Source organism: Elephantulus edwardii, unplaced genomic scaffold, assembly GCF_000299155.1.
Source record: "Elephantulus edwardii isolate Elephantulus edwardi_28Jun2011 unplaced genomic scaffold, EleEdw1.0 scaffold00056, whole genome shotgun sequence".
NCBI classification, from domain to species: Eukaryota; Metazoa; Chordata; class Mammalia; order Macroscelidea; family Macroscelididae; genus Elephantulus; species Elephantulus edwardii.
The window spans coordinates 17317641-17333782 of NW_006399806.1; the positions used below are offsets into that span (position 1 = coordinate 17317641).

The 16142-nt window shown below is 38.2% G+C and overlaps 2 protein-coding genes across 3 annotated transcripts in view; one reads left to right on the forward strand and one right to left on the reverse strand.

Annotated features, from left to right (window-relative positions):
- Nucleotides 1-2772, reverse strand: part of CEP57 (centrosomal protein 57kDa) — a 35758-nt gene extending 32986 nt beyond the window's left edge. The window contains exon 1 of one of the 2 annotated variants that reach the window (XM_006887332.1): nucleotides 2675-2749. In XM_006887332.1, the coding sequence (XP_006887394.1) occupies nucleotides 2675-2719 (45 nt within the window). In that variant the 5' untranslated portion in view covers nucleotides 2720-2749. Of the gene's footprint in view, nucleotides 1-2674 lie in introns of both variants that reach the window. The other variant, XM_006887333.1, reaches the window with a different exon arrangement.
- Nucleotides 2773-3890: 1118 nt separating this feature from the next.
- The window catches only part of FAM76B (family with sequence similarity 76, member B), a 24521-nt gene continuing 12269 nt past the window's right edge, over nucleotides 3891-16142 (forward strand). The window contains exons 1-8 of the mRNA XM_006887334.1: nucleotides 3891-3977; nucleotides 4803-4867; nucleotides 5907-5961; nucleotides 6656-6811; nucleotides 8063-8262; nucleotides 13680-13727; nucleotides 13918-13998; nucleotides 14630-14765. Of these exons, the coding sequence (XP_006887396.1) occupies nucleotides 3891-3977; nucleotides 4803-4867; nucleotides 5907-5961; nucleotides 6656-6811; nucleotides 8063-8262; nucleotides 13680-13727; nucleotides 13918-13998; nucleotides 14630-14765 (828 nt within the window). The remainder of the gene's footprint in view (nucleotides 3978-4802; nucleotides 4868-5906; nucleotides 5962-6655; nucleotides 6812-8062; nucleotides 8263-13679; nucleotides 13728-13917; nucleotides 13999-14629; nucleotides 14766-16142) is intronic.

Sequence of the window (16142 nt, forward strand, 5' to 3'; positions counted from 1 at the left end):
ATTGGGAAGGGAAGGGCATGGCCATGGATGTGTCCTATTTGCATACCTTTTCTTGATATTTACGACACTAAAAAAATAAAACAGAAAATTGGTTTAGATATTTAAATATACCAACCAAAATTTAAACAAAGTGGCATGTTTTAAAACTTGCAGATTCTTTAAGATTGGTATAAAAGGTGGCAGCTGGTTTTTCCAATCTGCATCTATATTCATGGTTATTTTCACAATAATCTTTTGATGTTGTTTCTGTGGGAAACAGTACTACGTGATTGCTATGTGGAAATAAAACTTGGTATGCACAGGCAATCTCCTTCCTTTTGATTAACTGACTCTGAAAACCCACCAGAGGGTCATCTATGGGTCAGTTCTGGCAATAGCAACATGCATATGTGTAGATTAAAAAAGATTCTGTGGATCTTCCATGTGAGTCCACTGAATTACAGACTACAGCTTGAAAAACGGCTGGTCTGGAGAAAAAAGTTTGTATATACATCACATTTACATACAAGAATGATCACAACATTATTCGTAATAGCTAACAAATTTAGAGCTCCAAAACTCATCAAGAGATCATCCTACAGAAAACAGAAATGAAGAAATTACATGAAAAATACAAAGCAGTAAGTTATAACAATGAAAAGTCAAGTTAAAGAAAAATGTAAATATAAAAGCAAGAATACACCTAGATATGTGTGTCCTTTTATAACTAATATTAATACATGGAAGGAACTAGAGTTCCAAGGGGAATTGTGTAGCCAAATTGCCTGGTTTCAAAGCAAAGCTCGGCTGTTTATATGGTATGTAAACTTAATCATTCTGTGCCTTGTTCTAATCACCCAAAAAACAAACATACTAATGCCAACCTTAAATGTGTGGCATTTCCCTTACTTTTCTAAACATTTGCCCAAGATTTATAGGTTGTTCAGGTGGCTTAGCAAGAAACTGCAATGACAACTCTTAAAGCATGTACTCTGAAACCACACTATCTACTGCAGCTGGTGTCTGGCAGCATTTTCTTACCACTAAGCCACCAGAGCTCACGTCTTGACAATTAGAACCCACTTAAAGCTGAGTTGAGCACAATAAAACATAAAGGGTTTTTTTAACACTCTTTGAGTACTCAGCAAAGTTACACAAAGCCCTTGTGGAGGATAAGTATTGGGCTGCAAAATGGAAGGCTGGCCATCTGAAGCAACTAGCTACATCTTGGAAGAATATGAGGTGGTCTCCTTTCTTTAAAGACAGTGTCACAAATCCATCCTGGAATAACCAATATCTATTAATTTTTCAAGGGAACAATTGCTTTATGTACTATCGAGTTGACAACTGACCCTCCAGCAGATTTTCAGAGGCTGTAAATTGCACAGAAGGCTGCTATTCTTTCTCTTGAAGAGCAGCTGGTGGATTTGAACTGTTTGCCTTTGGGTTGGCAGTGCAACTCCTTACCACTAAGCCACCAGAGGATGTATTTGTGCTGTTCAGTGGAGTACAACTCAGACAGAACCTATGAACAGATCTGAACCTTGCCCTATTCAGGACCATCCTTAGAATAACAGATAATCCAACTCCCTGAGGGTCTTCCACTCTTTTGCTGACCCTGCACCTTTCCAAACACTTTGTCTTTTTTCAAGGACAGCCTCCTCCTCAGCAGCATGCCTGACTTATGTGAGAAAAGGCTAGGAGTACTCCGGTTGCTTGTTCTCTAACACATACCTGTTCTCTTGGCAGTCCATAATAAATGTGGGTTCTAAATACTAGGCGGCCAAAGGCTTAACCCACTACTGCCTAGAAGGCTACGGTATTTATATACGGTGTCACTTAACACGCTGTAAAAAAAAAAAAAAATCCTAGTGGCCATATTTGGAGCTGCCAACAAAATTCCTGCTATATTAATTTTTACCCTTAGAAAGTGCACACGGAGGATTGCTCAGTCGGAATCCACTCCAAACAATGAGTTTAAGGGGCTGTTTTTGGTTAAGTTATACTAGGCATTGTAGCGTCCAATTTGACAAAAGTTAGTAACTGAGCCGGCAGCCCGATGTGGAGGCAAAATCGATCGACTGGCTTCGCGTGCCACCAGTCTCCAGCTAACAAGACAGAAAACAAGACATAGCCACAACAGAAAGGCACGTGACAAACGGCACTTCCACGATGCAGCCCGGGAACGAGGTGGAAGCTGGGAAGCGCACGCTCTGGCTATGAAGATGAAAGAACAAAGTTAGGAGGATGGAAGCTATGCAAGCAATGGAAAGCGCACAGCAACGACTAGCGTGCACTGGAGAAGCAATGCAGTCCTTGGCGACAGCTTCTAGTGAACAGACCGGCCAGCCTATAGGGGCCGGGCGAGTTTGCAAAAGGGGCCGTTACACCCACGTGACCAAAGGCGCTAGAAGCTTTCGGGGACCCAGGAGCGGGGGACAGTCACTCCAGACCAGACGTGGAAATGTTGAGAAATCTTGGCTATTAGCGCGAAGAGTGAACAGAGACCGGTCATGCTTGTGGCAAAGGGCCCAAGACATCACTGTGGATCAATGGAAGCTGGGACAGAACCGAACGACCCTGGCGCCCCAATTCAGTCCTCGAGGACAAACCGGAAAGTAGGCGCCCTGAAAACAAGGACAAGAGAAGCCTGGGCCGACCTAAACCCCCCATCCGAATGCCAACCACTTCTTACCGTGAACTGAGAACCCGAAGTCGCAGGGACCGACGCTGCCGCCATCTTTCAGCCTGCCCAGCAAGCCCCTGCAGTCCTCAGGCGGTCGGGGTTTTTGTGGTCTTCTTGAAGATTCAAGTCACCCACCAGGGGCGAACTCAAGTCGGGGCCTGATGGAAGGGGCGGGAAAACTGGTGCCGGGTATCAAAATCCCTGCCAAACACCCCACAGGCAAGCACACCACCAGAGCGCACGCCGAAAGGGTAACACGTCCTGACGGATGTCTTGACTAGCCAATCAAGAAAGCGGACGCTTCCAGTAGCAGGAGAGACCCGCCCCTTCCCCCGGTGACGTCACAAGGTAGCGCGTAAGGCAGACCTTCGGGCACTCGTAGCATCGCCGGCTACTAACCAAACTCCTTTAGTTTCTGCTCAGAAGCGAGCCTTGTCGAGGAAAAGATCTAGACGAGTTGTCTCCAGAGACGATTAAACAGAATGAATGAAATAGGATAAAGACGAGTGTGAAACCCATCAGTTCCTTTGGGTTAAACGTCGGAAAAATGTGTAAACTTGTCTTGGGGATGCTGTTCCAGGTGACACGCTTACCGTTTGGCGGATAAGGACTCAGGAGAAGCTTACTGATCCGATCCAATAAAAGTCAAAGGAAAGAAACAGGGAGCTTTTCGCGACCCCTTACCCAGTTAGCCTGTGGAACTCTCAGACCCGAGACATAGCTGCGAGTACGGCCTTTGGGCGGAACGGATTGAAAGCGGATTTCGCGCGCCCAGAGGTTCGGGTGGTTATTGGCTAACGACTTCCTCCCTTTGTGGGCGCTCCAGACGTAGCTCGGGTTAGGGCTTGTGAGAAGCGCTCGAGTGACGCAATAGCCACCGCAGCCAATCGGGGGCGGCGAAGAGAGGCCGAGAAGGAAGCGGATCTGTTGCCGCACAGCTAAATTGCCTCGAACTATCCGTTTCGTCTCCCTCCGCCTCTATCGGAGCCTAAGCGGAGGGCCGAGGGCTGTGTCGCCGGGTGGGCTGGGCGGAAGTGGAGGCGGAGGGAGACGACGGCGTCGAGCGCGGGGCCTGGGGCTCTCGGCGAGGCCCTGGTGGGCGCGAGCCAGAGGGAGGGGGAGGAGGAGGGGCCTGCGGCCCAGGCGGCGGCGGCGGCGGCTCAGTCCCCACCGTAGGGCTCCGCCTCGCAGCGGGCGGCGGCAGAGGAGGAGACTGAGGAGCAGGATGGCGGCCTCGGCCCTGTATGCCTGCACCAAGTGTACCCAGCGCTATCCCTTCGAGGAGCTCTCCCAGGGACAGCAGCTCTGCAAGGTCCGTGGGCGCTCGGCGGCGGGCGGGCGGGTTTACCCTCGGCTGTAGCCCTTGGGGCTTGGTGTCCGCTGCACTGTAGCTCCACTCTTTGCCGGCGCCTCGGGAATTTGTGGGTCTGTAGTCCTTGCTTCCCCAACGGAGGACCCCTTTATCTAAGGGCTGGAGCTTCAGCTGGAAAAGATCCTTAAGAGGAATACAGAATCTTGCCTTCATCCAAGCGGCCCAGGACAGGGTCGACGCCAGCAGCGTCCTGGGTCTGGAATGGGCTGAGGAGAGCAGCCACCTGTCTATGCCGCAGAGACCCTAGGGTGGAGTGGAGATGTTTTCATCTCGATTTTCTACCTGGTCCGTCCTCGCCTTCCACCAAGAGGCAAGGGACAGATTTTGCACTTTTCTTACTAGGAACCTGAAGCCCTAAAGCTGAAGGCATCTTTCTTCCGTGTCCAGAAAAGTCCAGGGAACAGAATGCTCTATGATTTGGAGCACCTTCCATGTCACAGATGCGAGAATGCTATCTCTGAGCAACGGTGCAAAAGAATAAGTAATTTCACATTTAGCTAGTCCTTGAAATCGACCCTGACAGCGCTCTCAATTTATATGTAACATACCCTCCACATCTAATAAAGACAAAGACACCTATGCCTTCCAGTAAGATTTATATTATAATTGGTCATTTAGATGAGAAATCATTCAATTGTCTTCCTTAGGAAACAGGTTTTACTGATGTTCAAGACCTCTGACTAGGTTATGTAATAATTTTCCTTCAAAAAAGTGAGACTGAGGACTTTTAAGTTAGATCCTTACTAATGTATTGTTTCGTTTCAGGAATGTCGGATTGCACATCCCATTGTAAAATGTACATACTGCAGATCAGAATTTCAACAAGAGAGGTTTGTATACTTGAACAGGCTTGATTGTTACAGACAAAGCATTGTCTCAGAGGAACACTTGGGGATCACCTGTTATTTATAATAAAAGTATTTTTTTAAAAAAGGTTTAGCTTCCTAAGTTAAAGTTATAAACCTATACAAGGTGAGAATGTTGACAAAATACAATGGGGTTTTACAATTAAATTTCAGTTTGTGAAGAAATAAACAGTAATTACCTATTGATAGAAAATATACAGTCTTGCTAGCTGATATGCAAATTTTAAAAACTACTCACTTCTTTTAAGAATGGTAAAACATTACTGTTGATGTGACTAAAGAAATGTTTACAGTGTTAGCCTACCTTCTAGGTAGGGTAGTATTGAAATCTAGCAGGGAGCACCTATGTCTTAGTTGGCAGGGAGTTGTGCTGCTGTTAACCCATTGTTGGTGCCTGTCTGGATGTTTGAATCTACCTGAGACTCTGAGGGAGAAAGATAGGCAATCTGCTGTTCAATTTACGACCTCTAAAAACCAAGTATGAGTCAGTTTTGACTCAACAATGAGTTTGATTTCTTTGCCTTTGACTGTTAACCAGCCCATACATTTTAATAGGGTGATTCTACCTTAAGAGCCCACTCCAGGAATTAGCTAAAAAGACGGCAATTCCACAAGTAGGCATGGACTTGATGGTAGTAGAAATAGTCTAGTGGAAATTTTAGGTAGATACTGATAAAGTTATGCTATGTAAAGACTTTGGAAGTGTAAAAGTTTTTGCTTTGTTTCTTTTATAAGAAATGCACATGAAAACATAAAAATAGTTGGAAGAGAAATAAATTTGGCTTAACAGCAAAACTTGTTAGAGACATTGCTACCAGAACTCCCTAGGGAAATAAAGTTTGGTTATACAACCCTAAAAAGATTCTTTATAGCTTAAAAAAAAATCCCTTAGTCCCTATTAGAGTAATTTTAAGTACTAATTCTTCCATTTGCTTTAGCTCAGCATTGTGATAAATTAGAAAACTACATAAACTTGATCATTTTTGTAAATTTTCCTTTTCAGCAAAACTAACACAATTTGTAAGAAGTGTGCTCAAAATGTGAAGCAGTTTGGCACAGTAAGTATGTATTCTATTTTACTTTAGTCATTATTGTTTTCCACAAAGATAGACTAGAAATGTTGCTATGTTTTTAAATATTTCAACTTGCCCACATATTTAATGAAATTTTCTATAAAAATCCTCATGAGGATCTTTCAGAATTTGGAAACAGTCAAATTATGCATTTGTTTTACATTTAATGAATTTTAGAAAGTTTATCAAGTTATTCTCCCCAATAATCAAAGGTAGAAAACTAGTAGTAGAGAACTTGAATGAAGTTTGAAATACACTTTCACTACTTTTTAAGAACTTTTAGATGGAATAATTCGTGTTTGTTCATAAAAGTAATGTCTGTCCTAGTACAGTTTCTCTTTTGTGCCTCTTTTGTAATGTATACATTACAAGCATTCGTCAAGAGTTTTCTGGCTTTTAGGCTCTATAAAATCTGAATTTTCTTTGGGATTTCAAAGAGAATCAAGCCGTATGTTAGTTAACATTGAATATATATTGTCCATTACCGTATAGTATTTGACTTTATTGAATAACTAGAAATATGTCAAATGCTTTTAAATATTGACTGTAGCGTGGTTGACACAAAAACATTTTTAAACTTACTAATTAATTAATCTCAGCAATATAACTAATTCTAGGCATATTTTATGAAATGTTTCTAGAATTTTTCTAAATCTCAAAGAAAACTTATGTTTTTCAGCCAAAACCTTGTCAATACTGTAACATAATTGCAGCATTTATTGGCACCAAATGTCAGCGTTGCACAAATTCAGAGAAAAAATATGGACCACCTCAGACTTGTGAACAATGCAAACAACAGTGTGCTTTTGATCGGAAGGAAGAGGGCAGAAGAAAGGTAATGTACTTAAGTGATGATATCATCTGAAAATGAAATAAAATACCAAACAAGTATTATTATAATTAAAAGACTGCTAAGGCATATTCTGTCTTTTGGGTCATTAAAACCAGGGAGTGGATTAAAGTGCAGACATGCACTCCTCTTAAGAATTTGCATCATATATAGATTCATTTTGGTCAGTTGGAATTAACTGTGATTTAAGTCTTTACATTTTGTTTGTTTTTATTTGGCTAAGAAGAATTCCTAGCTGCTATTAGATAAATCCTTTTTTTAATTTTATTTTATTTTATGTGTGTACCGTCAAATTGGATCTGACTGGTACAGGAGGCAGTTGTTCCTCCTTCTTCAGCAGAGCATCTGGTGGATTTGAACCGCACATCTCTGGGATTGCAGTGCAGTTTCCTGCCACTAGGCCACCAGAGCTCGCCTAGATAAATCCTTTTTGTTACTTACCCTTTTCTTGATCGCTTGAAGTTGCTGGTGTGAAAAACTTTTGATGACACATTAATACTTGTAATTTAAAGGACCTAGGTCTCATTTTGAAACCATTGTTTGCTTTCTTTACCTACAGAGACTTAAGAGGTGTGTATATACATGTGGCCTGCCTCTACTGGTCAGCAGTCACAAAGCCTGGTGTTTCTCAGTTTCAGTTGATTTGGAGGATAACTGTCTGAGGGACTCTGCCAGGATATCCCAAAACAGTGTATGCATTCTACCTAGTTGTAGGACACGTTGCTGAAGCATTTCTTGTGAATAAACAGAAAACACATCTAAGTCTTAACTTTGGAAAGAAGCATCTTTTCTACCTTCCGAGATATATGAATATATGTATGTGTATATATGTCATACAGGCTTTCCTTTTTCTATGGAGTTGTAAATATTAGGAGTGTTTTATCTAAAATTATGAAACTACACAGTATTTTAGAATTAACTTCGGTTCTTACATGAAATTTGTTTTATAAACACGTATACATATTCATCAATGAACACCTCTTTCTCCATTAAAAGAAATAGAGGCAATTTACTTTCCAAATTAATAGTGCATTGAAACTACTGGAAAATCCAAGTAGCATCATCCACTTTTTTCCTACAAATAATCGTTCTTCTGAGTTGCAGAAAAATCTTTAATTTTATTTCCATTTTATGTAGTCACCATGAGCTCTAGGTGGAAGCTGAACCCTTTACTCGATTTCATTTATAACCAATTTCTGTGTACATTTGATCTAATACGAATAATTTTCTTGAAAGGTTGATGGAAAGTTACTGTGCTGGCTCTGTACCTTATCATACAAGAGAGTTTTACAAAAGACAAAGGAACAAAGGAAGAGTCTGGGATCGTCCCATTCAAATTCATCCTCTTCATCTCTTACTGAGAAAGACCAGCATCATTCAAAGCATCACCACCACCATCATCACCATCACCATCGTCACAGTGGTAGCCATCACAAGTAAGTAGTTGGAAATCATGTTTTTGGAAATTTTCCTTACGTTTTAATGATGTATTGGTGTTAAATGCCTTACAAAATTTGTGTCAATCCAGTTTCCATTGTACATAAGCTGCTTGAATATTAGGCTATTTCCCTATTCTGTGCTCACAGTTTTCTAAAATTACACATTTATTTAGTTGTTCCCCATAAAGATAAAGATTTAGAGAACTGTTGTATGAACTATGATTATATAATGAAGTGTTAAGACAGGTGCATTAGGGGGAACTAATATTTCAATGATTTATAGTATCAAATTCAAATATTCTTTCTTAGGAATTTATAAAAATTTACTTCAATTATTAATTTGTTTTACTAAAAAGTAAAACAAAAAAGTAGTAAATAAGGAGGTTATAACATACTTTTTTATAGTCATCATAGAGGTATGTATATATATATTTAGTCATCATAAAGGTCTATAAGCAAACAGATAAGATGGACAGGTAAAAAGAGCTATTATGACCACACATAGGTTTAGCAGATGATATTTCTGTTTTCATAGTAGAATATTCTGTGAAAATGCCCATAGATTTAATAGCATAGCTGACAGTAAAGCTACGTGAACTTCTTAATTATAACCATACACTCTGAGGGACCAAAAATTCTTCATCTTAGGGAATTATACCATAGTCTGGAGGACAACGATATCAGTTGACATAATGTAGTCCTTAAAGACAGTATTTTGCATCCTAGTTCAGTGACTAACAATGGGAGCCTTAAAAGCTTATGGGAAACATTGAGGATGCAACTATTGGTCACTCCCCGTCTTAAACAGAAAAGAGGAAAAAAGCAAAAATACATAGAAACAATTAGTCCAAAGGGCCAATGAACCACATGAACCTTAACTACTCCAAGACTGTGAGGCCAGATGAACTAGTGGTGTCCTATTGCCACTCCTGACTACTCTTAAGAGGAATCACAGTAGAGGTGTTTGCTCTATGTACTTTCAGTCAAATCACAATAAAATGAAAAGATGTATACAAACACCTTATATATTTATTGTGGGTTCCATTGAGTCAGTGCTGACCTAATCTTAGGTATAACAAGATATAGCATTAACTTCGTTAGCTATGTTTGACATTGTGTGTGTGTGTGTGTTAAAGTCTTACTGGCCCCCAAAGTGTCAATAATAATATTTCTAGGGATACATTTCTAGTTTTTAAAGCACATTGGCAGAAACTTCATTAAATACACTCAAATATTGGCGTTAGGGAAGAAAAAACTCTCTTGGCCTTTTATTGTGTAAAGGGTTTTTAAAATTTTATTTCAATCTTAATAAAAAGAGTAAAAAAATAACAATGAGAATGATAATGGAAAAATAATTTTCAGAAGAATTCATTATTTCTTCCTGAATTTTTTTTTTTAATCTTTATAAAGTTCTAGATACCTGTTTAAGTACAATTTGATCTAAAGAAGTCAGATTTGCCTGCCGTTTGATAATGAATTTTTTGGATGTTACTTAGTTCTGTTTTATTAACGTGATTTTGTTCTCATTTAGTCTTAGACGTACAGTTGATACAGGGTTTTATAAGACTAGATACTTTTTTCTGTAGCTGTTTTGCCATGAATCAACTTGTACTTTCTGGTAATGTTGCGTTCCTTCATGCCAATTTTGACTCATAGCAACCCCCGTGTGACAAATAAAACTACCCAGAAGTGCTCAGAACTATGATCTCTTTGAAAGCCAGTCACTCTGTGGAGCTTCTGTGTTAAGTTAGAAACATCAATTTTTCGGTTAGCAACTAAGCATTTAAACATCACTTTGAAGAATAATTTTTATTTGTATTTCTCTCTCCCAGATTCTTTTTTTTAATTTGAAAATTTACAAATCATAATTGGTTTCTCATCATTCATATAGATTTTGTTTTATATCATTCAGTATAGTTGTTTATGTCTAATCAAACTCAAAAGTATGTTGCCTTTTCCTTCACTCATCGTACCAATTTTTTTTCCCCTTCTCGCCTTTCTCTTCCTGTTAACCATCCCGCACTCATTCTATTTGTGTTTAAACCCATTTTTAGCTTTGTGTTGATGGATTTATGCCATAATTGTCTTTTAGTGACTAATTTATAACACACAATATTATTCTTGTATAATATTCCATTTTGTGAATGTGCCATCCTTTCTTTAGCGGCTTGTCCATTGATGGACACTTGGGTTGTTTCCAAGTCTTTGCTGTTGTAACTAATGTTGTAATAAACTTGAGTTTATGTTACAGCTCTTATTTTTTTTGGGACTGTGTACCTGGTATTAGGATTACTGGATTAAATGGTATTTAAATTCTCACCTTTTTCTGCATCAAACTACTTTCCATAGTAATTGCGTTATTTTACATTCCCACCAGCTGTAAATGAGTTTCAGTCTCCATGTATTGCTACCATTTGTATGATGCTATCTTAGTGAACTTTGCTGTTGTTGCTAGGGCAGTGTCATAATTTTGATCTGGTTCTCTGTAATGGCAAAGGTTCTTGAACTTTTCTTCAAGTTTGCTGGCTATTCTTTAATAAATTTTCTTTTCATGTTCTCTGCCCAATCCAAACTTGGTTCTTATGTCTTTTTCTTGTTGAAGTGTTAAGAGTTTTCTGTAAATGGTAGAGATGAGTCCCTTGTGAGAAGTGTCATTGTCAAATATTCGCTTTGTAGGTTTTTTGGGAGAAATCTTTTGATGTACATTGTTAGGTGCTATCGAGTTGACTCTGCCTCATAGTGACTTTATGAACAATGCATCTGAGCATTGCCCTTTACTGCATCTTTCTCATGATCAGAGGCACTATGTTGGTCTGTCAGTTTATTTTTTTTTGAGAGTCTTCTCTTTATTTGCTGTTCTTTTGACTGGCCTTTTTTTCCTAGGACTGGCCCCTCGCTACAGCATACTCAAAGTATGTGAGATAGAATTTCACACTATGTTTGCCTTTAAGGAGCATTCTGGATGCACTTCTTACAAGATGTGTTTGTTCGTTTGGCAGTCTATGGCATATTTGATATTCTTCAACACCACAGTTCAAAGGCATTAATGATTCTTCATATGCAAAGAAAAGAATTGAAAGTACCGTGGTTGGATCAAGCACACTTAAGTGTTTAAACTAATATCCTTGCTCCTTAGCACTTTAAAGAGATTCATTGTTGTACTCAGGATTTAGTATTTAGGAAGTCCCAAACAATTGATTTTATCCTCTGTTGATTGCACATTTTCAGTTTGATTTGATATTCTACTTCTGTGATTTATTAGAACTCTTAGATTTAACTCCAGTTATGTCTTTAATAATCTTTATAGATCAGTGTACCTGAAGTATATGAGATAATGTATTACTGCCCTTGCTTCTAAAGAGCACATGGTTGCACTTACTCTGAGATGGACTTGTTTGTTCCTTTGGCAATCTTGGGATCTTCAGTACTCTTCTGCAACACCGTGTACATATAGGTAGGGTCTGTATGTAAAAGTTCTCAGAATTGACTTGACAACTAACAGCAGCCTAATGACTTCAGATCATGCTAATTAATGGAAGTCTTATGGACTTTATATCAGAGAATTATAGAGAATAAAAGGACAGAAAACTCCTTGTTTGTGCTGCTTTAAGAACATAACATGAGGCCACTCTCTATTATACAGTGACATCTGTAGATGTAAGATTTTACCAAAATGTCCCTTTTCTTTCCTCACAGACTAGTTTGTCTTAGTATGAGGTCAAAGAACGTGGTATGTTTTTAAAAATTCCTCAGTAAGGTCACTATGTGACATAGTCTTTTGAAAGAATGACATGTTTTGAAAGTGAAAGGAAAGAAGGCTTTGACTTTGAGTTTTTGTTTTCCTTTTGGTTACACAAGTTAAAAACTGTAAATAAAACATTTAATAACTAGGTTTCATATTTAGTAAATTAAGATCATGTGCCCAGAATATACATTCAATATGGTCTTGATAGTAGAATCAAACTGGACCCAGTAATGAGCAACCTTTGTTCTGTGACATTGAGTTCGACTGGCCCATAGTTGACCCTCCTCCAGTTTTGCAGAGGCTGTGAATTGCACAGGAGGAGATTGCTCCTCTTTCCCTTGTGGAGTAGCTGGTGGATTCAAACCACTTGGTTTTGGATTGGTAGTATAACTCCTTTGCACTAAGCCAGCAGAGCTCCCTCACCAACCCTTAGGAAACTAAAATTAGAATTCTAATTATTTCTCATAAGATGTTATTAATGTATCTGTTAGTACTTTGAAATCTGGTTATTGCTGTTAATCCACAAGTGATTTTTATTGTTCAGTACTGTTTGTTATAAAATTTATTAATAAAGCAAGACAACTCCAGCTGAATTATTCAACATAATATTATTACTATAAGTAAAGAGTAACTGTACAAGAGGTAGATCTTGTGGCTTCATGGTAATGCATAGGTATGTGGTTCTAATCCAATAGCTGCCCCATGAGAGAAAGATGGGCGTCTCTTCCCATGAAGTTTACTGCCTCTGAAAACCTGCTGGAGGGTCAGTTTCAACTTGACATTACACAATTAGAAAAAGTCACTAAGGTTGGTAGTTAAGATAGTTATTTGAATCTACCAGCCACACAGTGGGAGAAAGATGACTGGGTTTGAAGGCCCTGAGTATTTCATTCTGGAGGTGTAGTCCACAGGGCATTTCACTGCTAAACCAAAGGCTCTTTGGAAGATAGATGGTAGTTTTCTCCCATGCAATTTTTCAGTTTGAGCACCTCTCTGGAAAGTCAGCTGTGTCTTGATTCTGACTCAGTGGCAGTGAGTTTGACTTGTTCAGTGAGTAAGCTAGGGCTTCTTAAAGGATTGTCTAAAAGTATAGTTAGGAAGGGAAAAGGTAGGATTCGTAAATATTGTCAGGTATTTGGAATTTCCCACTAATTTCACCGTGACACTGAAGTACTAAACAAAGAAAAATCTTAAAAGACACTGGAAAAGACTTGACATTCTAATTCTGACTAACTTACTCCAAAAGGTGACTTTCTGCTTTGACTTACTAGGGACATAGACTTAAATTGTGGTGTATCTTCTGTCTGAAAGAATAAGGGGAGGTAAAGTACAGGGATTCCCAAGCTTATACTCTTGTGAAGCTGCTCATGCTCATATGTCCCAGTCCTTCTTAGTATGATACTAAATTGAATTTTAGAGTGTCTGATTACAAAGGAGACTCAGTCTTATGCTTTTCTTTAAGAACTTAAGATGACTGCTATTCATTTCATTAGAATTTACCTCAGAATGCAAATCATGTGTTAGCTTAGTTTGAAAGCTTAATTAAGTATGCTTTTATTTGAAAAAAAAAAAATATATATACATGTATTGATGCTATTGGGAAAGAGTAGAGTGTCAAATAGAGCTATAGTAAATTATTGCTATTAGATGTCATGTATGTATTTTTCAGAATCAGCAATTTGAGTCCAGAACAGGAGCAGGGACTGTGGAAACAAAGGTATGTATATGAACATATTTTCTTAAATATCTTGAAATACATATTTTTTTAAATGTAATAGCTGTTTAACTTTGTTACTGAAGCTTTAAAAATTCAGTCATGTTCAGTGATATTTTAGGAAGAGAATAACTTAACATTTGGAACCTCTGCCCTTTTTACGCTAATTATTCTTATTAATGTTTGATTTCAGCCATAAATCCTCTGCAGCAATTCAGAATGAAACTCCAAAGAAAAAACCCAAATTGGAATCTAAGCCATCTAATGGAGATAGGTAAAAATGAATTCCTTTAGTGTTATGAAAATCCAACTTGGTTGACCAATTAAGGTTGATTGCCAATTATTACTAGGTAAAAGACTAGAAACCTGTATCTTGTACATGAGTTTTTTTGCATCATCTAGGAAAAAACCATCAGTTTAAAATTTTTGAAACTAAATTTTGGCAATAACAGTGGCACTGAATCATGTGTTCTGTTTGTGAAATAATTTTGGGCTTTGATGAATGAAAACAAGTCTAAATTGAGAACATTATTTTAATTATCCTTCAAAGAAACACAAATAGATGTGATAGTTTAAATTGACCTGTTTTCAGAATTTAAATGAGTATTACTTTGCTTTAGTTCATTAGCCAGAAGTTTGCTGATGTTACTGTACAAATTGGCTGCCTATTGCTTGACACTAGAAGTATTGACCCCCTCAAAGCTAATACTGAATTATATTTCTGCAGGTGTATGTAATGTGTGCCATTAGTAAGGTAATTTGCCAGTTGCATCCATTTCTGTCAGGTACATATTTTTTTGCATTAGCCTTAAGGATGTTTGTGGAATTGTCTAATTTATGCATTTTGAATGCCTAATGATTTTTCTTCTATTTTGTTTAACTGTATTTTGCTTTTTTGTTTTTAGTAGCTCTATAAACCAGTCAGCAGATAGTGGGGGAACAGACAATTTTGTCCTTATAAGTCAACTAAAGGAGGAAGTGATGTCACTTAAGCGTCTCTTACAGCAGAGAGACCAGACCATTTTAGAAAAAGATAAAAAGGTAAGACATGGTTCACTGAAGCCTGTTAAAATTTACATGTTGATTCTTTCTGAATAGTTGAATATCTTATTTAAAATCCTGTTGATTGTAATTCACAGTCACACGATAGGACAGAGTTGAACTGTCCCTTAGGTATCTAAGGCTATAAACCTTTATGAAACTACTGTACACTATTACAGCTTTCTCCCATGGAGCAGATAGTGGACTTTGACGACTGACCTTTCAGATCGCAGCCAAGCACTTAGTCACTGTGCTCCTAAGGCCCCTAGACTTTAATATTTTGATGTTTGCTGTGCTTTATTTTTTATAAGCTGCATAACAAAACCCTCTTTGGAATCTATGCCATCTACTGAAAATAGTAGGAATACCTTGAAAGGAATTCTAAGAATTGACTTATATCTTAGCACAGTTCTTAATCTTCTGTGCCACCAACGCTCCATAAAAACTGTTTAGATTAAGCTGATTGAAATTGTAATAAATTTTAAGCAATATTTTAAATGAGTTAGTTTTTTCTTAATCATATAATTTTAAATATATCTGTGTATTAATTGATGGCATCTCAACATCAAGAAAAAATTCTTACCACTGTGCTGATAAGCAACATCATGATTGATGGAAAAAAAGATTGAACTTGTCAATTAGTTCAACTTACCTGGATTCACAATTGATACACTTGCTGCTATCAGTCAGGAAATTAGGGGACATATTGTACTGGAAAAGTCTGCAGTCTTGGACCTTTCCAAATTATTGAGGGACAGTGATGTCAGTTTGAAGAATAAGATGTGTTTGATTCAGGCCATGGTCTTACTGATCACTTATTATGCATTTGTGAGCTGGACTGTGAATAAGGATGACAGAAGAAGAATTGATGCCTTTGAGCTGAGGTGTTAGAGCACTGACTATCTCATAGACTGCCGAAAAAACAAACAATATGTCATGGAGAAAGTGCAGCAAGAGTGCTCTGTGGAGGCAAAATTGATAAAGCTTTGCTTCACATACTTTGGGGCATGTTGCTAGAAGAGATGATTCCTTGGAGAAGGACATTATGCTTGGAAAGAGTCAGTGAAAAAAGAAGATCCTCAACCAGATAGATTGACACAGTCACTGCTCTAATGGCTTCTGGTGTGCCAGAAAGTGTTAGAATAGCACAAGATAAGACAGGATTAAGATGTGTAGTTCATAGGGTTGCTACTTGACTCTGGCAACAAACAACACGTCTCAATTTGAAACACACATAAATGGAATACTATGTGAACTTTTACCACACAGTAAATGTGAAAAAATGTGAGCTCTTAATCACCAAACAAATTGATATGCTGATCATATATTTGTTTCAGTAATGATTCAATAATTTACAAAAAGTAGGAATTTTCTTTG